Source organism: Mustela nivalis (assembly GCF_964662115.1).
Source record: "Mustela nivalis genome assembly, chromosome: 1".
Taxonomy (NCBI): domain Eukaryota; kingdom Metazoa; phylum Chordata; class Mammalia; order Carnivora; family Mustelidae; genus Mustela; species Mustela nivalis.
In genome coordinates this window covers 209,450,806-209,475,763 of record NC_139020.1, presented here as the reverse complement: position 1 = coordinate 209,475,763, position 24,958 = coordinate 209,450,806, and the positions used below count along the sequence as shown (strand labels likewise).

Genomic DNA, 24,958 nt, shown 5'->3' with positions numbered 1-24,958 from the left:
ATTACCTAATTTGGAAATTTCAATAATTATTCGGCTGTTAGAGACAAGAAATGGGATTGGGTTTTTTTCTTAATGTGGCCCTGGGTCTTGTGTCTTGTCCCAAACCTATCCATATGTCTTCGAATGGAGCTGTAACGGACACTGGAGTCAGGGAAAGGCTTTTACCCTAACTGGTTGTGTGTTTCAACCAAGCATTGTCCTCCAAGGCTGTTCAGGGGAAACACTGTGCAAGATCTAGGTCCATTAGGTGGTTGTTCATGAAACAATGTCATTGGAAGAGAAAGAGAGGGAAAAGTGGAGTGAGAAAAAGAGGGAGGAAAGAATGAGGATAAAAGCAGTCATTGTGTGTCTTGCTGAGGTCTGCATTCCTAAAAATAAGCTGGGACCTTTCAATACCTCTGCTGCTCCTGTTGCCCCAGTTTTGCTGCAACAAAGATCCAGATCCCCGGGCTTATAGGGAGAAACATATGTAGTACCTCAGTATTACAGTAAAGGGGTTAATTCAAACCTGATTTAAGCACAGGGTATATAAACCCTAAGAAATAATCACCATCATGGAGGACATCCCTCACCCTGTAGATCTGGCTTGAAGCTCTCTGGAGAAAGAAATTTACAAATATGAGCAAGATAGAGATGACCCAGGGCGCCTGGGTGGCTCAGTGGGTTAAGCTGCTGCTTTCAACTCAGGTCATGATCTCAGGGTCCTGGGATCGAGTCCTGCATCAGGCTCTCTGCTCAGCAGGGAGCCTGCTTCCTCCTCTCTCTCTCTGCCTGCCTCTCTGCCTACTTGTGATCTCTCTCTGTCAAATAAATAAACAAAATCTTTAAAAAAAAAAAAAGATAGAGAGGACCCCCTTGAAATATATCCAGGGATAAAAAATAAAGAAATGGGGTGAAAAAATAATGAATACTGTTATGCTGAAAATAAATAAATTAATTTTTTAAAAAAATTAAGAGAAAGAACGACACTTGCATATGAGTAAGGAAACAAAAAACTGAAACAGAGGTAGACAATTTAACCCAGATGAAAGTCTGAAATGTATTAAAATTTCAAGAACAAAAAATATAAAGTGCTTTTGCATCTCTTCAACATCGGTTCTGAATTAACTTTAATATCTACTGAAATGCACCAATTGACAAACCTCCATATCCTCATCACTACTGGGCGTTGAATTACAGTAATAGGTGGGTATCCCACTAAACTTAAACAAGATGTCCTGTAGAATCTTGGGGAGGTTCTTGAACATAAGAACAGAGAACAAATATGTCCTCATCTTCACCACTGAAACTATTACCTTGCCCTCAAAGACCACACACAGTGGGCATGAATACTGACCTAATGAGTAATAAATTAAAATTGAATTAAGTCTTTGGTACTCTATACATAAAACCCACCCAGTTTTTCACCTCTTGTGTTTCTCCTTTACTTTTACACAGAATATTTCATTTCTGAAACTCCTGGTCAGTAAATGTGTGGTGCTTTCCCCCCACACTAAGCAGTTGTCTACATTAGCTGGAAGTCCTACAATTTAACTCAATTCGGACACTACCTGCCAGGAGCAACAAATCCCACAGGATATCTCACAAGACTGCTCCCACCCCACTTCAGATGCCAATCACAAGTACTAGGTCCTTCGTGCTCTAGCTAACTTCTGTCCAATTTGGCTACAAAACTGAGGGTTCCTGTGGCCCCTTCTTCAGGGTTTGATGAATTTGATTTGTCAATCTGGAAGAGTGCCTGGAGGGAAACCACTGAATCCCATTCATCAGTCATACTGGACATCCTTGGAAGAAATGAAAGCTCAGATGGGAAAGCCCCCAGTGTATATAGAAGCCATATGGACTACACTGGGTTCCTGTGAACTAACAAAGGGTAATCAATATGGTGTGTGTGTGTGTGTGTGTGTGTGTGTGTGCGCGTGTGTATACATATATATGTATATGTATGCATGCATATATATGCAAAGCTGAAACTTTATTTATATATATATTTATATATAATCTATATATAAGTATGTAAAGTTTTAGCTCAGAATATATAATATATAATTTATATATATAAACAGATATATATTAGTTGCTTACACTGTGCCAACCACAGTGGAGGTACTGAGGAATCAGAAATGAATGAGGCTCAGTTATTTCCCTGCTGACATTCTGTCTGGAGTGACCTAGAAAGATAAAGGAAATGTAGGCTGCATGTTGGTTGCTTTTGGGGGATTTTTTTGTTTTAATATTTTATTTAAATAAATAAATAAATAAATTTATTTAAATAAATAAAATATTTTTATTTAAAATAAAAAATTTTACTCTACCAAATTTTACTACATTACCCCCCACATATTATAATTTCACTAATACACAAAATTGAGATATTTTACATTCTTTTCTGTACCTTTTCAAAATCTGGCACTTTCTACTGACAGAACATCTCAATTTGGACCTCCCACATTTCAGTGGTTCATTAGCTGCATGAAACTAAATTGTATGGAAAGACAGTGCCTGCACCCTGTACCTTGTGAATAGAGTCTTGCTACTCAAATCCAAACCTGACTTCACCCCCTTTTTATTCCAGGACCTGGTAAAAATTAAGTAAGAATGCTGTCCTTTTCTCCTCAACAGTGCAACTCTATCTTGGGGGTGATTATGCAAATGAAAATTAAAAAGCTACATAGCACAAAGATCAGAGCCCAGCTGAGGAAACCCTCAATAAAGTCTTATATTATGGTTTACTGTCCTCATTACCATCATGATCACCATCTCATCATATTCACCATCATTTTGGAGTGCTTAGGGCAAAGTTTGGAGAGGTCCATCTCCTGCTGTCCTGTGAGTGATGCATATGGAAGCCAGAAATGGTGTTATTGGAGGAAAGCAAGATTCTGAATGAGAGTTCTGAAATCCCCATCAGGAAAAAGAACATAAAACTCATGGTTCTCTGAGCTGAAACTTTGCATATTGCTGCCCTCCATCTGGCCAGCCCCAACTCGTCTAACTGATGAGGAAGCAGTTCCCGGCTGTCCCTTTTCCATCCACCATCTCCCTGGGAACTCACTGGTCCATGCTGTACCTCTGCTGGGTCATGACTAGGAGTTCGGATCCACCCCAATTTCCTGCCTGGTGAATGATGATGGCTGAAACTTTGTCTTCAGGAGTGGCAAGAAGACAGGCTCAGGCATGAATCCTGTTATGCAGGTGATGACTCTGGGAAGAGAAGACAGTATGCGGCCTAACAGTGCTTATAACCAGGAAGGCTAGAGGCACTGGTTATTTATTTATTCCTGTATGACCTTGGGAGCTCAATGCACAGAGCTCATAATTAGCAAAATCAGTGCATGTTATCCCAATCTCTAAGGACTTCCTAATAACAGAAGAAGAAAAGAGAAAAGTGAATGTATTTTAAAGGGTCTGGGCCCTTTCTCTTCTCAGGAGAAAGCTCATCTGTACACTTGCTTCTGACTTCCAACTTCGAAGATCTTAACACAAAGTACAGAGTCCCTTTTTGTTTTCAGTTTAATATAAGACTTTTTGACTTGACATCTGCAAATCCATTAAATCAATCACATAAATTAGGGAGAATTCAGTCTTCTATAACAAGAATCAGAAACTATTTCCATCTTCTGAGTTAAGATTTATGTTTTAGAAGGAACTTCCTATTTCCCTTTTTAAAGTTTTTTCCACTTATTTAAATGACAGTCCAAGTCCTAGGTTTTCTTTCACTGATGTAGATATGTATTTAGAATATTAATTTTTATATGTTTATTTATAACGTGCTACTTCTCTTTTTTTTGGAATTTGTTTTCAGTGTTCCAAAATCTATTGTTTATGCACCACACCCAGTGCTCCCTGCAGTACATGCCCTCCTTGATATCCACTAACAGGCTTATCTATCCCCCATCCCCCTCCCCTCCAAAACCCTCAGTTTGTTTCTCAGAGTCCACAGTCTCTCATAGTTCGTCTCCCCCACAAATTTCCCCCAACTCACTTCTCTCCATCTCCCAATGTCCTCCGTGTTATTCCTTATGCTCCACAAATAAGTAAAACCATATGGTAATTGACTCTCTGCTTGACTTATTTCACGTGGCATAATCTCCCCCAGTCCCATCCATGTTGATACAAAAATTGGGTATTTATCTTTTCTGGTGGAGGCATAATACTCCATCGTATATATGGACCATATCTTCTTTATCTATTCTTCGATTGAAGGGTACCTTGGTTCTTTCCACAGTTTGGCGACTGTGGCCATTGCCGCTATGAACACTGTGACACAGATGGCCCTTCTTTTCATTGCATCTGTATCTTTGGGGTAAATACCCAGTAGTGCAATTGCAGGGTCATAGAGTAGCTCTATTTTTAACTTCTTAAGGAATCTCCACACTGTTTTCCAGAGTGGCTACACCAACTTGCATTCCCACCAACAGTGTAAGAGGGTTCCCCTTTCTCCACATCCTCTCCAACACATGTTGTTCACAGTCTTGTTAATTTTGGCCATTCTAACTGGTGTAAGGTGGTATCTCAATGTGATTTTGATTTGAATCTCCCTGATAGCTAATGATGTTGAACATTTTTTTTTGTTTTAATTAATTTTTTATTTTTTATAAACATGTATTTTTATCCCCAGGGGTACAGGTGTGTGAATCACCAGGTTTACACACTTCACAGCACTCACCAAAGCACACACCCTCCCCAATGTCCACAATCCCACCCCCTTCTCCCAAATCCCCTCCCCCCACCAACCCTCAGTTTGTTTTGTGAGATTAAGAGTCACTTATGGTTTGTCTCCCTCCCAATCCCATCTTGTTTCATTTATTCTTCTCCTAACCACTTAAGCCCCCATGTTGCACCACCACTTCCTCATATCAGGGAGATCATATGATAGTTGTCTTTCTCTGCCTGACTTATTTCGCTAAGCATGATACGCTCTAGTTCCATCCATGTTGTCGCAAATGGCAAGATTTCATTTCTTTTGATGGCTGCATAGTATTCCATTGTGTATATATACCACATCTTCTTGATCCATTCATCTGTTGATGGACATCTAGGTTCTTTCCATAGTTTGGCTATTGTGGACATTGCCGCTATAAACATTCGGGTGCACGTGCCCCTTTGGATCACCACGTTTGTAACTTTAGGGTAAATACCCAATAGTGCAATTGCTGGGTCACAGATCAAAACTCTTCAAAGTGTAGGGATAGAGGGCACATACCTCAATATCATCAAAGCCATCTATGAAAAACCCACCGCAAATATCATTCTCAATGGAGAAAAACTGAAAGCTTTTCCACTAAGGTCAGGAACTCGGCAGGGATGTCCATTATCACCACTGCTATTCAACATAGTACTAGAGGTCCTAGCCTCAGCAATCAGACAACAAAAGGAAATTAAAGGCATCCAAATTGGCAAAGAAGAAGTCAAATTATCACTCTTCACAGATGATATGATACTATATGTGGAAAACCCAAAAGACTCCACTCCAAAACTGCTAGAACTTATACAGGAATTCAGTAAAGTGTCAGGATATAAAATCAATGCACAGAAATCAGTTGCATTTCTCTACACCAACAGCAAGACAGAAGAAAGAGATATTAAGGAGTCAATCCCATTTACAATTGCATCCAAAACCATAAGATACCTAGGAATAAACCTAACCAAAGAGACACAGACTCTATACTCAGAAAACTATAAAGTACTCATGAAAGAAATTGAGGAAGACATAAAGAAATGGAAAAATGTTCCATGCTCCTGGATTGGAAAAATAAATATTGTGAAAATGTCTATGCTACCTAAAGCAATCTACATATTTAATGCAATTCCTATCAAAGTACCATCCATCTTTTTCAAAGAAATGATGTTGAACATTTTTTCATGTGTCTGTTAGCCATTTGTATGTCTTCTTTGGAGGAGTGTCTGTTCATATCTTCTGCCCATTTTTTGACAGGATTATCAGTTTTTTGAGTGTTGAGTTTGAGGAGTTCTTTATAGATCTTGGATATCAGCCCTTTGTCTGTAGTGTCATTTGCGAATAACTTCTCCCATCCGTGAGTTGCCTCTTTGTTTTGTTGACTGTTTCCTTTGCTGTGCAGAAGCTTTTGATCTTGATGAAGTCCCAAAAACTCATTTTTGCTTTTGTTACCTTTGCCTTCAGAGACATGTCTTGAAAGAAGTTGCTGTGGCCAGTGTTGAAGAGGTTATTGCCTATGTTCTCCTCTAGGACTTTGATGGATTCCTGCCTCACATTGAGATCTTTTGTCCCTTTTGAATTTATCTTTGTGTATGGTGTAAGAGAATGGTCGAGTTTCATTCTTCTATACATAGCTGCCCAATTTTCCCAGTACTATTTATGACGAGACTGTCTTTTTTTCCCTGTATATTTTTCCTGCTTTGTCGAAGATTATTTGACTATACAGTTGCTACTTCTCTTAAATAAACAAGAGTATCTCACAAGATTGCAATCAACGTGTCATCCAGAACTACAGTCCTCTCAAACTTTGACTGAGAGAAGACCTGTTTCCAAGCCCACTCACATAGCTGTTGGAAGGATGGAGCCCCTTGAGGGCTGTTGGCCAGAGGCATTCTTTAATTCTCAGCCACATAGGTCTTTCGTGGAAAGCCTTCACATCACGGTTGGCTTCCATCAGAATAAGTACATAGGTGACAGAGAAACAATATACAGGAAGATAAAAGCCAGAGTCTTTCTGCACCCTAATCTCAGAAGTGACATCCCGTCACTTTTGCCATGCTGTGTTAGTTGGAAACAAGTGACTAGCCTAGGACACACTTAAGGGGATGAGTCTCCACAATGGCATAAATATAGGAGGTGGAAGTCATTGGGAGCATTAAAATCTGCCCACCATGCCACCCTCGCCCTTTATCAGGACATTGATCTCTAAATACCACGAGACTCTGGAGATATCTCTCTGCTTCCCAACGTGGTCTACAATGCATTATACTAAAGGCTCTCAACAAAATTCCCCTACAGAAGATCTGACATGTAGGCAGAAATTGCCTCTGATGTGGCATTTCTGCAGATCCCACGATGTTGATTTAGGACATGTAGTCGGAAGAAGAATATGCAATGTCTCTTCTACCACCAAGGTCCCTCCCTTGACATTACACCAAGTTATAGCCATTCTATGCTGAAATTCAACAAATGTCAGTGGTTTATGATTTCTGTAAATCATTCTATAAATCATTTCTGTAAATCATTCTAAATGATTTCTGATTTCTGTAAATGTTGTGGTTTATGATTTCTGTAAATCGAGAAGAATTCATTTTCCCCAGACTGTATTTTCTTTATATTACTTTGTGTTCACAAATCCTAATATTTAGATAAATGTGATTTGGGCCTGTGGGGCTTTTGCTGGTTGACAAAATAAATTGTATGCAAATGATGTTCCCTTGACATATATACCTACACACACAATGGAATATTATTCAGCTATAAGAAAGGGCAAATTCTGCCATTTGCAACAGAGATGGATTTTTTTAATTTATTTTAGCATAACAGTATTCATTGTTTTTGTACCATACCCAGTGTTCCATGCAATCCGTGCCCTCTATAATACCCACCAACAGAGATGGATGTTAAGGGCATTGTGCTAAGTGAAATAAGTCAAAGAAAGACAAATATTGCATGATAGCTCTTATATGTGGAATCTGAAGCAGCCAAACTCATAGAAACAAAAAGTTAAAAAGTGGTTCCCTTGGCAGGGGGAGGGGAGTAGGGATATGTTGGTTAAAGGGTACAAACTTCCAGATATAAGATAGATAAGTTCTGTGGATCTAATGTACAGCATGATGATTATAGTTGACAATACTGTGTTATATATTTAAAAGTTGCTAAGAAAGTAGATCTTTGGGGCACCTGGGTGGTTCAGTGGGCTAAAGCCTCTGCCTTTGGCTCAGGTCATGATCCCAGGGATCGAGCCCCACATCAGGGTCTCTGCTCAGCAGAAAGCCTGCTTCCTCCCTCTCTCTCTGCCATCCTCTCTGCCTACTTGTGATCTCTGTCTGTCAAATAAATAAATAAAATCTTTTTAAAAATGAAAGAAAGTAGATCTTTAATGTTCTCATCACAAAAAAGAAATGGTAATTATGTGGCATAATGGAAGTGTTAGCTAACTCTATGGTAGTAATCACCTTGCAATATATTAGGGCACCAAATTGACACATTGTACATCTTAAGCTTACACTATGTTGCCTATAAATATTTTCAATAAAGTTGAAATATAAATATATCAACCACAGGGTAGATGATGATGATGATGGATCTATATTTACTTGGTTCTTACCATGTGCACATTGTCTATTTTTTTTAGGTTTTATTTACCTATTTGACAGAGAGAGAGATCACAAGTAGGTAGAGAGGCAGGCAGAGAGAGAGGAGGAAGTAGGCTCCCCACTGAGGGGCTTGATCCCAGGACCCTGAGATCATGACCTGAGCTGAAGGCAGAGGCTTTTACCCACTGAGCCACCCAGGCGCCCCTGCACATTGTCTTTTTAATCTTAGAATTCTTTCAGCTAAATATCATTTAAAATGAAGGATTAGAGGCCAAAAAATTATTAAAAATATATCCCAGGGGTGCCTGGATATATATATATATATATATATATATATATATATATATATATATAATCTCCCAGAGCACTCAGGCAATGAGTTAAAAGATCTGATTTTGCAAATCAGATTTTGACCACAAAGCCTATATATTCAAACCATACACTGGACTGTTATTATATTGATTATGACAGTTTGCCCTTATTGATCTGCTACTACATGCTAAGTCATGTTATGTTCAGCACATTTAATATATCTTCTCAATCAGCCTTTCATTTAAGCACTCTTGTTGTCATAACTCTATAGATAAGAAATTTAAATAGAAAAATGTTATGTACCATACTCAAAGCCACACATCAGGTTACTTATAAATTACTGGGACACTTATTTAAATTAACTTCCTTAATGTTATAATAAGATTTTCCATTTGATGGAAACTACCATCTGATTGAACCATGGCACAATTATTTACAATTACTGCATGGCCTTGGAAGATAAGCTCTATTGCACCTCATTTACTGAGAATTCTAAGGCTCAGAAATGAACTTTGAGTTACTAAAATTTCAAATTTTTGAGCCCATATTTGAGCAGTGGAGTATTTTCCTATCTCACATTTTTTTCTATTATCTGTTTCCTATTCTTTTTTTTATTTCTTTTCAGTGTAACAGTATTCACCATTTTGCACCACACCCAGTGCTCCATGCAGACGTGCCCTCCCTAATAACCATCATCTGGTTCCGCCAACCTCCCACACACCCCCACCCCTTCAAGACCCTCAGGTTGTTTTTCAGAGTCACAGTCTCTCACGGTTCACCTCCCCTTCTAAATAAATTGTTTTATTGCTCATAAAAAAAATAATAATAATAAGGGAGTTATGTTTTGCTAACAAAAATACAAAGGAAAATAACAACATCGGGCACTTGGGTGGCCCAGCTGTATACTCTGCCTTTGGCTCAGGTCATGATCTCCATGTCCTGGGATGAAGCCCCATTTGGGCTCCCACCTCAACAGGGAGCCTACTTCTCCCTCTGCCTCTTCCCCTGCTTGGGCTGTTTCTCTCAAATGCATAGGCAAAATATTTTTTTAAAAAGGAAAAAAAAATGAGAGAGAGAGAGTTATGATTATTTTATAATGATAGAAACAAGAGTGCTCATAACTAAGAGCCCTTGGAAATGCATAAGGAAAGTGTGAGGGGTACAGATATACACATAATCCTGCAGGGACTATGAATTAAATGGGAAGTCCAAATAATCCCCCAATTCCATTAGAGCTATGCTAACAGGAACAGTTGTATAAACAAAAAGCAGAGATCCTTATAGGTATATATACCATGTAGCCACAGATTCAGAATTTCTTGTTGTTGTTTATTTCCTGCATTTTCCCGTTCTACGAACCCAGAAAGACTAAGACAAATGCCGATATTAGAATATTCTGCAGATTGTCCCCCACAGTGCCCTCTTGATGTCCTTGTTCCTCAGGCTGTAGATGAAGGGGTTCAGCATAGGGGTGACCACAGTGTATATCACCGAGGCCACTGCACCCTTCTGGAGGAAGGAGGAGATGGATGAACTGAGGTACACTCCAAGGCCCGTTCCATAAAACAAGCAAACAACCAACAGGTGGGAGCTACAGGTAGAAAAGGCTTTGTACTTCCCACCTGTGGATGGGATTCTCAGAATGGAGGAAACAATTTGTGTATAAGAACAAAGGATCCCTGAGAGGGGAACACCACCAAAGATGGCACTCATAAAATACATTAGTATGGTGTGGATGGAGGTATCAGAGCAGGCAAGGTGGAAGAGTTGAAGTGCATCACAAAAGAAATGATGAATTTTCACATTTGTGCAGAAGGTAAGTTGGGACACCATCAAAAAATGAATCTGAGATTCCAAAAGGCTGCCAAAAAGTGACATCAGGACCAACAAGCTACAGAAGCATGGGCTCATGATAACTGAATAGTTAAGGGGGTGACAAATGGCCACAAACCGGTCATAGGCCATCACAGCCAGGAGCAGGTTGTCCAAACACCCAAACAGTATAAAAAAGGACACCTGAGTTAGGCAGCCTGCATAGGTAATAGACTTGCTGTGTGTTTGAATGTTCACCAGCATCTTGGGGATTGTCGTGGTGCTGAAACCAATATCAGCCAAGGACAGGTTGGAGAGGAAGAAGTACATGGGCATGTGGAGGTGGGAGTCAGAGCTGACGGCCAAGATGATGAGCAGGTTCCCAAGCACTGTGACCAGGTACATGGACAGGAACAGCCCAAAGAGAATGGGCTCCAGTTCTGGATCATCTGAGAGGCCCAGGAGAAGGAACTCTGAGACAGCTGTTAGATTCTGTGGTTCCAGGCAGGTGGCACACCTCTCAAAAAAGAAGAGAGTATTGAATAAACAAAACAAGTATAGAGGCACCCAGCTAAATGCACCTATTTTGATTCAAGCAATTCGCACTTCACAGCGTACATCCCAGTACCTTCAGCAACATTTCTCAATTGTAAACTCTTCCTAGAACTCTTTCCTTATTGTTGTCTGAGCTATTTACCTGTTTCTATTATACCCATTATGAAGACATTGAGCCAAAGAATGTTAGAGAAACATACAAATATACAAACATAGAAATACCTAGTTATACTTGGCTTCAGAACTCATATTTGTTGCCAGTAAAAACTGAGTTTTCTTGCTTTCCCTGCATGATCCCATTCCCCTGCATTTCAGTTGCCCAAAGATAAACACTGTCATGAATGTGGTAGATGTATTTTCATTTCAATGTTTCCATAATATTAGTATTGATTTATGCATCCATAAACAGTTTTCTTAAAAACTTACTTAATACTATAATAATACACATAATGTTTCCTGAGTTCTCACTTACCACAACAATGTGTTTTAAGTGTCTGTGGAGTATGTACATCTATTTCAAGCACTTCAAAAGTGGCATAGTATTACCTGAAAGATGAACTTTATGATCTCTTAATTTCTTATTACAATATTCCCTTTCTTAAAAAATTATTTATTTATTCTGAGACAAACAGAGAAAGAGAGTACAAGCAGAAGGAGGTAGAGGGAGAGAGAGATCCTTAAGCTGGCTCACACTGAGCACAGAGCCCAATGAGGGGCTCCATCTCAGGACTCCGAGATCATGACCTGAGCCAAAATCAAGAGTTGGACATGTAAATGACTGAGCTATCTGGATGTCCCTTATTACAATATTCCTAAAAAAAATTCCTGTGCTCACCTCTGTATTACACAAATGAGAATTTCTATAATATATAGACATAAAGATGATAATATTGTGAAAAATCAATATATATACAATTTTACTATTAATTATCCTATTGCTTTCCTAATAGAAAATATAGACAAAATCAACATCATGTTTTTATTATCAAGGTATAGAATCAGAATGGTCCCTGAAGTCTGTGTTCAAATGGTCTTTACATGATAAATACATGGGAAAGTACCTATCTTGGATAAGGAATAATATTTTTATATCACAGATTTCCAAAATAGGCTGCAAAATGCATTATTATTCATAGAAAATCTTATGATCTATAATATTCATGTAATAAAGGCCCTGGTGAACCAGTTATCCCATTTCCCTAATCACAGGTGAACTCACAGAATCCCAAGAAAAGGGATTGTTGGTCCTGTTTCTGTTTGCTCATCTGGAACTAAAGCACACTTGAAAAGGAAGCAACCATTCTACACTGGTGGAGTGCACAGAGCCCTGGGATGGGAATTAGACTAAACATGGAGAATATGTCAGCATCCCAACCTCTCCGTGCTGTTATCCTCCATCTAGAAATGGGGAGAACATCATCTATATCAAGATACGGGTGGCATCTAAAAGAAGTTTGCACCCAATAAATACTCATTTATGGTTTGTATATCAGAATGGCGCTGTTACTGGAATGGTGGGTTCATTGGTGAAACTCAATCCTACGAAAGTTTTAATGAGCTTTACTTTATTATTTATCAGGTAGAAGCCTATCATGTCCCAGGAAATTCACTCAAGTATGCATAGAAATTGGGGCGCCTGGGTGACTCCATTGGTTAAATGTCCAACTCTTGATTTTGGCTCAGGTTATGATCTCAGGTATGAAAGATCAAGAGTGGCCCCCACTGCCTCTCCTTCTCTAAAAAAAAGAAAGAAGAAAGAAAAAGAGAGGGTGGAAATGGCTAAATGTGTCTCAGTTAGGTGCAGTAAGATTTGTCTCGATTTCTCTTTTTTTCCTCTTTTAATTTTCATCTTTATGGAAATTGCCAGTAATTTTCAACTGAAGAGTCTGTTAAGTGGAAAATGATAGGTCTCTTAGAAAATCTGTGGCATAGATACAGAGAAGCGCTGTTTTATTTTTCATCTAGATCTATGAAACATCATTGGAAGGAAGCAAAGCACCCAATGCATGGAACCCACGCTGTCTCTGTCCTATTTCTGAGAACCAAAGAAGGGTCCATTCAATATTGAACAGAGACCACTGGTGCTCTTGGAGCCTACACTGTGCCAAGCAAAGTATAAGTTCTGGGAAATCAGAAATGACTGTGATTCAGTTGCTTCCCTCCAAACACTCAGTATCTACCTGCATAAGGACCAAAAAAAAAAAAAGTTCTTTCAGGATCTAGGGAAAACTGAAACTTCTGATCACAGGATATTTTAGTTGGATAGATGGTGCTTATCCTTGATGACAATAACAACCACAACAATACCTAAAACTTAACTTATCCTTACTATATGCATCTACCAATTTAGTCACATGTTAGATGCTCATCTTAATTCTTGCTCAATACAGTTGTAGACATTAAGAACTCGCCCAGTGTCATATAGATGAAGGTAGAGGAGATAAGATTCAGAATTAAGTGGTGGGTCTCTGAGGTGCATGAACTGACTGGTTTGTTGTTTCCCTGCACTTCAAAGAATTTAAGCAGAAGTCCAGAGGTCTTTTCCAAAATTGCTAAGATAATCATGGAACAGTTTCTTATTTCATAAGTATAGAATCTAATATCCTGACCCTATATCTCCCTAGAGATCAAGAGGGCCTAAATTATAGGAATGGGGGAGAATGTGGAATATGAAGCAAAATCTGATAGCTGAGGCAAGAAAGAGAGCTGCCCTGAATTGTCATGAGCTGACTCTTCATGATCTCTACCTTCATCTCAGCCATCTTTTCTACAGTTGATGCAGCAGGTGACACTAACTGCTCTCTGGTATCTTCTAGCATGAACAGCCAAACGGGAAAAGCACAGGGAGCGGAGGTCTTTGCCTGGAGTAACAGGAAAGAGAGGTGAGACTTGGATAGGCAGGAGAGAATGCTGTCTGGGTAGCCTGTGAACAGTCTCACTGTCTGCATTCAAACCTGAATTCATTCCCTGTCTACCCCAGGAAAAAATTAAAAAGCTTCTGCAAAGCAAAGGAAGCAATCAACAACACTAAAGGCAACTATGGAATGGGAGACGATATTTGTAAATGCTATATCTGATAAAGGGTTAGTATCCAAAATATGCAAAAAACTTATGAAACTCAACACCCCAAAAACAAATAATCCAATTAAAACATGAACAGAAGACAGGAATAGATAATTTTCCAAAGACATACAGATGACAAACATTGCTCATCATCAGGGAAATGCAAATCAAAACTACAGTAAGATATTACTTCATACCTGTCAGAATGGCTAAAATCAACAATACAAGAAACAAGAGTTGGTGAGGATGTGGAGAAAAAGGAACACTCATGTTCTGTTGGTGGGAATGCAAACTGGTGCAGCCACTCTGGAAAATAGTATGGGGGTTCCTCAGAAAGTTAAAAATAGAACAACCCTATGATTGAGTAACTGCACTACTGTGTATTTAAAAGACAAAAGAGTACTGATCCATGGGGCACCTGAGTGGCTCAATTGTTAGGCATCTGCCTTCAGCTCAGATCATGACTCTGAGCCCTGAGATCAAGTCCTGCCTTAGGCTTCCTGCTTAGCAGGAAGCCTACTTCTCTCTCTCCTTCTCCCATGGCTTGTGTTCCCTCTCTTGTGTTGTCTCTCTCTCTTTCTCTCTCTGTCAAATAAATAAATAAAATCTTTTTTTAAAAAATACTGTTTCAGGGGTGCCTGGGTGGCTCAGTGGGTTAAGCCTCTGCCTTCGGCTCAGGTCATGATCTCAGGGTCCTAGGATGGAGTCCCGCATCAGGCTCTCTGCTCAGCAGGGAGCCTGCTTCCTCCTCTCTCTCTCTGCCTGCCTCTCTGCCTACTTGTGATCTCTCTCTGTCAAATAAATAAATAAAATCTTAAAAAAAAAATACTGTTTCAAAGGAATGCATGCACCCTGATGTCCATAGAAGCATTTTCTTTTTTGTTTATTTTTTTTTTAGGATCAGAAATTTAATTGCATACAATATAATGTTGAGTTAATCCAAAGTAACTGAATATCCAAGGTCAGCCTACTTTGGAGACAGAAGCTAGTCAGCAAACATTTTATATCCAAATTCATATCATCATGGGTGATATTATCATAGAGCATATAATCACAGGGCATTACTGTACTAATGCACATAGTGGTAGGGTTAATACTAATATTTACATAGTTATGATTGTATAATTATTCATGGATGAGCCAGAGCAAGCTTAGTTTGTTTCCTTTTGCCCCCTTCAGAATGATACTTTTGTATAATAAAAGTGAGTTGCTAGAGAAAAAAATACAAATAACAAAGACGTACTATGCAAACTGTAAGCCCACTGATGGTGTGTTAGTGTACCACAGTGGGGTCAAATTGCTGCAAAACTTTGACTACTCTCAATTTCCTTATTTCTTTTTTTTTATTTTTTTTTCATTTATTTATTTTCAGCATAACTGTAGCATTATTTTTTCACCACACCCAGTGCTCCATGCAATCCGTGCCCTCTATAATACCCACCACCTGGTACCCCGACCTCCCACCCCCCCGCCACTTCAAACCCCTCAGATTGTTTTTCAAAGTCCATAGTCTCTCATGATTCACCACCCCTTCCAATTTACCCCAACCCCTTTCTCTCTAACTCCCCATGTCCTCCATGCGTTTTGTTATGCTCCATAAATAAGTGAAACCATATGATAATTGACTCTCTCTGCTTGACTTATTAAAGACATACAAATGGCTATCAGACACATGAAAAAATGTTTATAATCACTAGCCATCCGGGAGATTCAAATTAAAACTACATTGAGGGGCGCCTGGGTGGCTCAGTGGATTAAGCCACTGCCTTCGGCTCAGGTCATGATCTCAGGGTCCTGGGATCGAGCTCCACATCGGGCTTTCTTCTCAGCAGGAGCCTACTTCCCTCTCTCTCTCTGTCTGCCTCTCAGCCTACTTGTGATCTCTCTCTCTGTCAAATAAATAAATAAATAAAAATCTTTAAAAAAAAAAAAAACTACATTGAGATATCACCTTACACCAGTTAGAATGGCCAAAATTAGCAAGACAGGAAACAACATGTGTTGGAGAGGATTTGGAGAAAGGAGAACCCTCTTACACTGTTGGTGGGAATGCAAGTTGGTGCAGCCTCTTTGGAGAACAGTGTGGAGATTCCTCAAGAAATTAAAAATAGAACTTCCCTATGACCCTGCCATTGCACTCCTGGGTATTTACCCCAAAGATACAGATGTCGTGAAAAGAAGGGCCATCTGTACCCCAATATTTATAGCAGCAATGGCCACGGTCGCCAAACTGTGGAAAGAAACAAGATGCCCTTCAACAGATGAATGGATAAGGAAGATGTGGTCCACGTACACTATGGAGTATTATGCCTCCATCAGAAAGGACGAATACCCAACTTTTGTAGCAACATGGACGGGACTGGAAGAGATTATGCTGAGTGAAATAAGTCAAGCAGAGAGAGTCAAATATCATAGAAGCATTTTCAACAACAGTGTTGTTGGGAAACAGCCACAGTGTCCATCGACTGATGAATGGACAAGGCAGATGTGCTGTATGTATACAATAGAATACTAGTCAGCCATCAAAGGAATGAGATTTGCAATGGAGCTAGGGAGTATTATACTAAGCAAAAGAAGTCAGTCAGAAAAAGACTAACTACTACCATATGATTTCACTCATATGTGAAATTTAAGAAACAAAACAAACTAGCAAAGGTGGGGGGGGGGAGAGGGGAAAACCAAGAAACAGACTCTTAACTATAGAAAACAAACTGATGGTTACCAGAGGGGAGGTCGGTTGGAGGATGGGTGAAAAAGGTGAAGGGATTAAGGAGGGACTTGTCCTGTTGAGCACTGGGTGATGAATGGAAATGTTGAATCAACATATTGTACAACTGAAACTAACAGTACAATGTATGTTAACTAACTGCAATATATTTTTTTATTATGTTAGTCACCTTGCAGTGTATCAGTAGTCTTGATATAATATTCCATGATTCGTTTGTCTATAACACCCAGTGCTCCATGCAATACATGCCCTCCTTAATACCCACCACCTGGCTAATCCATACCTCCACCCCCCTCCCCTCTAAAACCCTCAGGTTGTTCTTGGAGTCCAGTCCCTCGTGGTTCGTCTTCCCTCTGATTCCCACCTCCCTTTTTTCCCCTTTCTTCTCCTAACTGGAATTTAAATTAAAAACGTTTAAAAGGTGAGTGAAATAAGTCAAGCAGAGAGAGTCAATTATCATATGGTTTCACTTATTTGTGGAGCATAACAAATAGCATGGATGACATGGGGAGTTAGAGAGAAGGGAGTTGGGGGAAATTGGAAGGGGAGGTGAACCATGAGAGACTATGGACTCTGAAAAACAATCTGAGGGTTTTGAAGGGGCAGGAGGGTGGGAGGTCGGGGTACCAGGTGGTAGGTATTATAGAGGGCACGGATTGCATGGAGCACTGGGTGTGGTGAAAAAATAATGAATACTGTTATACTGAAAATAAAAAATAAATTTTTTAAAAAAAGGTGATTGTTTTTCAGAGTCTATAGTCTCTCTGAAAAACAATCTGAGGGGTTTGAAGTGACTGGGGAGTGGGAGGTTGGGGTACCAGGTGGTGGGTATTATAGAGGGCACTGATTGCATGGAGCACTGGGTGTGGTGAAAAAATAATGAATACTGTTTTTCTGAAAATAAATAAATTGAAAAAAATTTTAAAAAGAGATGGAAACAAAAAAATAATGAATACTGTTATGCTGAAAATAAATAAATTAATATTTTAGAAAAGGTGAGTTGAAGGCAAAAATAAATAAAGAAAATCAGGAAGTGAAAAAAATATTATGCTCCTATCGTTAACTCTGAAATGATGATAATACATCTTGCTGTCTTTCTGGGAGTGGTAATACAGATAAAAGTTTGCAAACTACATAGAAAATTCATCTCAGTGTCTGGCACATGGAGTCCCAAGCGAAAGGTTTATAACATAGTGTTTATTGACATCACTTCCATCCTCGCCATCATCATCACCTTCATGACCATTTGGAGGACTTAGGGAACAGTTAAAAAGGACCTATCTCCTGTTCTGATGGGAAGATGTCCAGGAGAAAAAGAACTAGCAAGAGACAAAAATAGAAATCTAAATGAGAGTGCTAGGGTCCCTGCCAGAACCAACAACACTAGGTCTTCATAGGGCTTTGCATTGAAACTTTGCATTTTGGTCCCCTCCTGTCTGGCTATCCCAACTGTCCCAGTGGTCAGATGAGGAGGGAACAATGCTCTCCCTGTCCCTCTTGCATTCAGTCACTCCCAGTGTACTTCCTACTCACTGGTCTGTACTGTGTCTCTGCTGGAGGAGGATGGAGGATTGCAGAGCTGGCTGCCTCTCCCCTGCCTGGAGCTGGGTGAGGACTGAGGCTTTGTTTCCAGGACTGGCAGGAAGACAGATGCCAGTATGGGTGTCCTCAAGCAGACAGCTCTGGGAGGAGGAGACGCATGTATGGAGCCCGCTGACCTGGGAATGACAACTAAAAGGCTGGAAGGCACAGGCTGATTGTTTACAGCTGAGGACTCAAAGCACCTGGCACATAATTAGCCAGATTGGTCCATGTTTTCCCAGTCTCTAAGGACTTGCTATTATTAATTGATGGAGAGAAGTGAATGTACTGGGTAGGGGGGTGGTATCTAGACCCCCTCCTCTTCTCAGGGAGAAGCTGACTTCTATTCCTCATTTCTGACTTCCAAGTTACCTATCTTATCGTAAAATTCAGATGCATTCTTTTCAACTACAGAGAGCAACATATGAATTTTATATCTGTACAGCCACTGACTTAATCAAGTAATTTAGAGAGAATTAGGTCTTCTATACCAAGAATCTTATTGAGGGTGCCTGAATGGCTCAGTGGGCTAAGCCTCTGCCTTCGACTAAGGTTATGATCCCAGGGTCCTGGGATCGAGCCCCACATTGGGCTCTCTGCTCAATGGGGAGACTGCTTCCTTCTCTCTCTCTGTCAGCCTCTCTGCCTACTTGTGACCTCTGTTTGTCAAATAAATAAAATCTTTTTTAAAACTCTTAATGAATTTCTATTTTCTCAGTTAAAATGTATGTCCCTAAGGAGAACTTTCTATTTTTCTTTCTGTAGCCCTGGTTTGGGGTTTGGAATTTATACATTGGAGATGTAAGTTTTTTGCTGTTTGAGACACAGCTCAGGTTTTAATTTTTCTGTTTAGTGATGTATGTTATTATATTAGACTATTGTTTATTTTTACATACTTATCTGGTGACTTGATCGCTTGCTTAAATACTTCAAGGGTTCTAGAGATCTCTACATCCAGAATGTGGGTGATCCCAACTTGGCTGGAAGACAAACTCAGAGTTTGATTTCTCATATACTGATGTAAAGAAAACTTCAGTATTTACCCAATTTAATTGCCTGTGTGTAAGAAATTGTGCTTATGTATGTGTACATCAAAGGCAGAGGAAATTTAAGAGAGCCCAAATGACCAAATGACAGGAGTATAGAGGAGGTGTGAGTGTTGAGATGTTTTAGAATTCTTGAACAGGAGTAAAATTGTATTAATCTGAAGTCACTGAATAGCAGGAAGAGCCCATCCAATACTAAGTTCATTGTCAGTGAGGTTGGCAGCCTATTTGCTTAGTGTAAAGACAGAGCAAATTAAACCAGTTGTTAGCATTTCAAAAAGCCCAGGTTACTACCTAGATACTATGTGTAGTATCTATAATGGAAAGACTGGGTTCCTGGGTGTGTAGCAGAAAACAGAAGGACCCAAAGATGATTGATTATGACAGAAGAGAAGAAAGCATGGTGACAAAGTGGAATCCTAATGAGGGGGGTTACTTGTGAAAGGAAAGATCTCTCCTTTGCTGAGGACATGGTTCTTCACTATCCTTGAGTAATGGAAATGAAGATAAGAGTTAAATTTATCCATAATGACTTAGGTGACTTAATCTACAGATGTAATTAGAACCACACAGCCACGGGAAATATCACCACTACTTGAAACCTCAACTGTGTAGCCTTGACCAAGAGATATCACCTTTTTATCCTGAGCTCACTCTGCAATTTCCCCATTGTATCTCACTCACAATGCAGATTTCTTCCCTTGTCAGTCAGAGTTCAATCAAGAAAAGAGAAACCACACTTGTTATTTTAAAGAAGGTGATTTTAGTATAGATATGATTAAATGCTTCTGTGAAAGTCACAAAAGTAAAAATATGGTAACAGAGCCATTACAGCAAGATGTAATGACAACACCACAAGCAAAGAGGCATGGGGGAAAGATTGGGCATTAGTGCATGTGATCTTTATTACAATTATTAGAAGAATTTAAGAGAAGCCAGATGGAAAATCAGAGCAGTGCTTTAAAGATTTCCAGCCCCTACCACAGCATCACAACTTAAAGTATTAAAGGGTAAGTTTGGGGCAGAAAACAATAGCTTAATTATCCAGCACAATGAACCAGTTGTAGAGTGTAGCAGGTAAAGGTAGGCTAAAGTATTACCAATAATATGAGGGGAAAAACAACATTGGCTATTTTTGTAGAAAACCCTTTCATATTTCCTCCTTTTTGATCTCCAATCACTTTGAGATGGTCAGGGTTTGACCATGAAGAACAAACACATGCAAGTTATTTTTGGGTGAAAGATCTGATGAAATTAAAGAGTCCTCCACCTTAGCTGCACATTAGACTGACCTGGGATGCTGTTAAAAAACGGGTCAAGTTCTTTTTACTCTCCAATCCAATTAAATCTTTTTTTTTTAAAGATTTTATTTATTTATTTGACAGACAGAGATCACAAGTAGGCAGAGAGGCAGGCAGAGAGAGAGGAGGAAGCAGGCTCCCTGCTGAGCAGAGAGCCCGATGCGGGACTCGATCCCAGGACTCTGAGATCATAACCTGAGCCGAAGGCAGCGGCTTAACCCACTGAGCCACCCAGGCGCCCTCCAATTAAATCTTAATTGGTGATGGTGGAACTCATACATGAGGATTTTTAAAGTGTATCAAATGTTTCAAACATGAAGCCAAGATTGAGAACCAGGGACATATTCTCTTATACAACCTGCATCAATAGATTTGATCAAAGCCAAGGTTTTACGGGAAATAGACGTGACAGTTAAAATGGGTAAGAATATACTTTATTTTTTATTTAAATTCAATTAATTAACCATATAATGTTTAATTAATTTTGGAATAGAGATCAGTGAATTATCAGTCTTATATAATTCTCAGAGCTCATTACACCATGTGCCCTCCTGAATGTCCATCACCCAGTTACCCTATACCCCAAACCCTGCCCTCTAGCAAACCTCAGTTTGTTTTTTTTTTTAATTAAATTAATTTATTTATTTTCAGAAAAACAGTATTCATTATTTTTTCACCACACCCAGTGCTCCATGAAATCTGTGCCCTCTATAATACCCACCACTTGGTACCCCAACCTCCCACCCCCCGCCACTTCAAATCCTCTTTTTTTTTAAGATTTTATTTATTTTTTTTAAAGATTTTATTTATTTATTTGACAGAGAGAAATCACAAGTAGATGGAGAGGCAGGCAGAGAGAGAGAGGGAAGCAGGCTCCCCGCTGAGCAGAGCGCCCGATGCGGGACTCGATCCCAGGACCCTGAGATCACGACCCGAGCCGAAGGCAGCGGCTTAACCCACTGAGCCACACAGGCACCCAAGATTTTATTTATTTGACAGACAGAGATCACAAGTAGGCAGAGAAGCAGACAGAAAGAGAGGAGGAAGCAGGTTCCCTGCTGAGCAGAGCACCCAGTGTGGGACTCAATCCCAGGACCCTGGATTCTTGACCTGAGCCAAAGGCAGAGGCTTTAACCCACTGAGCTACCCAGGCGCCCCAACCCTCAGTTTGTTTCTTATCATTAAGAGTCTCTTATGGTGTGCCTTCCTCTCTGATTTCATCTGGTTTGATTTTTTTCCACTCTTCTTAGATCCTCTGTTTTCTTTCTAAATTCCACATATCAGTGAGATCATATGATAATTGTCTTTCTCTGATTGACTTATTTCACTTACCATAACACCCTCGAGTTCCACCCATATATTAGCAAGTGGCAAGATTTCATCTTTTTGGTGGCTGAGTAGTATTCCAAAGAATATATTATATTTTTTCTTGGTTTTTCTTCTTTTTTTTTTAATTTTTATTTATTTATTTATTTTCAGCATAACATATTCATTGTTTTTGCACCACACCCAGTACTCCAGGCAATCCGTGCGCTCGCTAATATCCACCACCTGGTTCCCCCAACTTCCCACCCCCCACCCCTTCAAAACCCTCAGATTGTTTTTCAGAGTTCATAGTCCCTCATGGTTCACTTTCCCTTCCAATTTCGCCAACTCCTTTCTCCTCTCTAACTCCCCCTGTCCTCAAAAAATGGGCAGAAGATATGAACAGACACTTCTCCAGTGAACACATACGAATTGCTATCAGACACATGAAAAAATGTTCATCATCACTAGCCATCAGGGAGATTCAAATTAAAACCACATTAAGATATCACCTTACACCAGTTAGAATGGCCAAAATTAGCAAGACAGGAAATAACATGTGTTGGAGAGGATTTGGAGAAAGGGGAACCCTCTTACACTGTTGGTGCAGCCTCTTTGGAGAAGAGTGTGGAGATTCCTCAAGAAATTAAAAATAGAGCTTCCCTATTCCCCTGCCATTGCACTCCTGGGTATTTACCCCAAAGATACAGATGGAGTGAAAAGAAGGGCCATCTGTATCCCAATGTTTATAGCAGCAATGGCCACAGTCACCAAACTGTGGAAAGAACCAAGATGGCCTTCAATGGATGAACGGATAAGGAAGATGTGGTCCATATACACTATGGAGTATTATGCCTCCATCAGAAAGGATGAATACCCAACTTTTGTATCAACATGGACAGGACTGGAAGAGATTATGCTGAGTGAAATAAGTCAAGCAGAGAGAGTCAATTATCATATGGTTTCACTTGTTTATGGAGCATAACAAATACCAGAGAATATATTATAAAAGACAGTTTCAATTTCTATAGGATACCTGGGTAATTGGATACAATACAGAGGCTTCCACAGGTTAATAAGATTCAATTGTGCAGTGATTTTGTCATAGAGAGAGTCCCAGAATATTCCCTTAATTCCATCCAAGGTGTACCAAGATAAGCAATACTTAGATATCACAAATCAGGAGGAATGGGAACTATGAGCTACCAAGATTATATGACCAAAGAGGAAGCTTGCCAATTCTATGTTTGGTTTTGCAATTATTTATAATTAACAAACTAAAAAAAAGTCGAACAACTCCATGTTTGGTTTTGCAATTATTTATAATTAACAAACTAAAAAAAAAGTCGAACAGAATGTTCTGTTGAGGAGCCTCTGCAAAGCTCTCTTGACATCCCTGTTCTGCAGGCTGTAAATGAAGGGATTCAGCATGGGAACAACCAAAGCATACATTACTGAGGTTACTGCACCCTTCCTGGGAGAATGTGAGACAGCTGAACTGAGGTACACACCAAGAGCTGTTCCATAAAACAAGCAAACAACCAACAGGTGGGAGCTACAAGTAGAAAAGGCTTTGTACTTCCCACCTGTGGATGGTACTTTCAGAATGGAGGAAACAATTCGTGTGTAAGAAAAAAGGATCCCTGAGAGGGGAACACCACCAAAGATGGCACCCATAAAATACATTAGTATGGTGTGGATGGAGATATCAGAGCAGGCAAGTTGGAAGAGTTGAGGTGCATCACAAAAGAAATGATGAATTTTCACATTTGTGCAGAAGGTGAGTTGGGACACCATCAAACAATGAATCTGAGAGTCTAAGAGACTGCCAAAAAATGACATCAGGACCAGCAAGCCACAGAGGCATGAGTTCATGATGACTGAATAGTTCAGGGGGTGACAGATGGCCACAAACCGGTCATAGGCCATCACAGCCAGGAGCAGGTTGTCCAAACACCCAAACAGTATAAAAAAGGACACCTGAGTTAGGCAGCCTGCATAGGTGATAGACTTGCTGTGTGTTTGAATGTTCACCAGCATCTTGGGGATTGTTGTGGTGCTGAAACCAATATCAGCCAAGGACAGGTTGGAGAGGAAGAAGTACATGGGCGTGTGGAGGTGGGAGTCAGAGCTGACAGCCAGGATGATGAGCAGGTTCCCAAGCAAGGTGACCAGGTACATGGACAGGAACAGTCCAAAGAGAATGGGCTCCAGTTCTGGATCATCTGAGAGGCCCAGGAGAAGGAACTCTGAGACAGCTGTTAGATTCTGTGGTTCCAGGCAGGTGGGACACCTCTCAAAAAAGAAGAGAGTATTGAATAAACAAAACAAGTATAGAGACACCCAGCTAAATGCACCTATTTTGATTCAAGCAATTCGCACTTCCCAACATACATCCCAGTACCTTTGGCAACATTTCTCAACTGTAAACTCTTAGAACTCTTTCTTTACTGCTGTCTAAGCTATTTACCTGTTTCTATATATATCCACTATGAAGACACTGAGCCAAAGAATGTTAGAGAAACGTACAAATATACAAACATAATAATATCTAGTTACACTAGACTTCAGAACTCATATTTGTTGCCAGTAAAAACTGAGTTTTCAGAGTCCATAGTCTCTCATGGTTCACCTCACTTTCCAATTTCCCCCAACTCCCTTCTTCTCTCTATCTCCCCATGTCCTCCATGCTATTTGTTATGCTCCACAAATAAGTGAAACCATATGATAATTGACTCTCTCTGCTTGACTTATTTCACTCAGCATAATCTCTTCCAGTCCCATCCATGTTGCTACAAAAATTGGGTATTCGTCCTTTCTGATGGAGGCACAATACTCCATAGTATATATGGATCATATCTTCCTTATCCATTTGTCCATTGAAGAACAATCTGAGGGTTTTGAAAGGGTGGGGGTGGGAGGTCGGGGTACCAGGTGGTGGGTATTATAGAGGGCATGGATTGCATGGAGCACTG

The 24,958-nt window shown here is 39.8% G+C and overlaps 1 protein-coding gene across 1 annotated transcript in view; it reads right to left on the bottom strand.

Annotated features, from left to right (window-relative positions):
• The window catches only part of LOC309843266 (uncharacterized protein), a gene marked incomplete at its 3' end in the record, with an annotated part of 46,516 nt that extends 22,262 nt beyond the window's left edge, over nucleotides 1-24,254 (bottom strand). The window contains 2 exon segments of the mRNA XM_082688594.1: nucleotides 10,007-10,853; nucleotides 23,336-24,254. Coding sequence (XP_082544720.1) covers nucleotides 10,007-10,853; nucleotides 23,336-24,164 — 1,676 coding nt within the window. The 5' untranslated portion in view covers nucleotides 24,165-24,254.
• Between the last annotated feature and the right edge of the window lie 704 nt (nucleotides 24,255-24,958).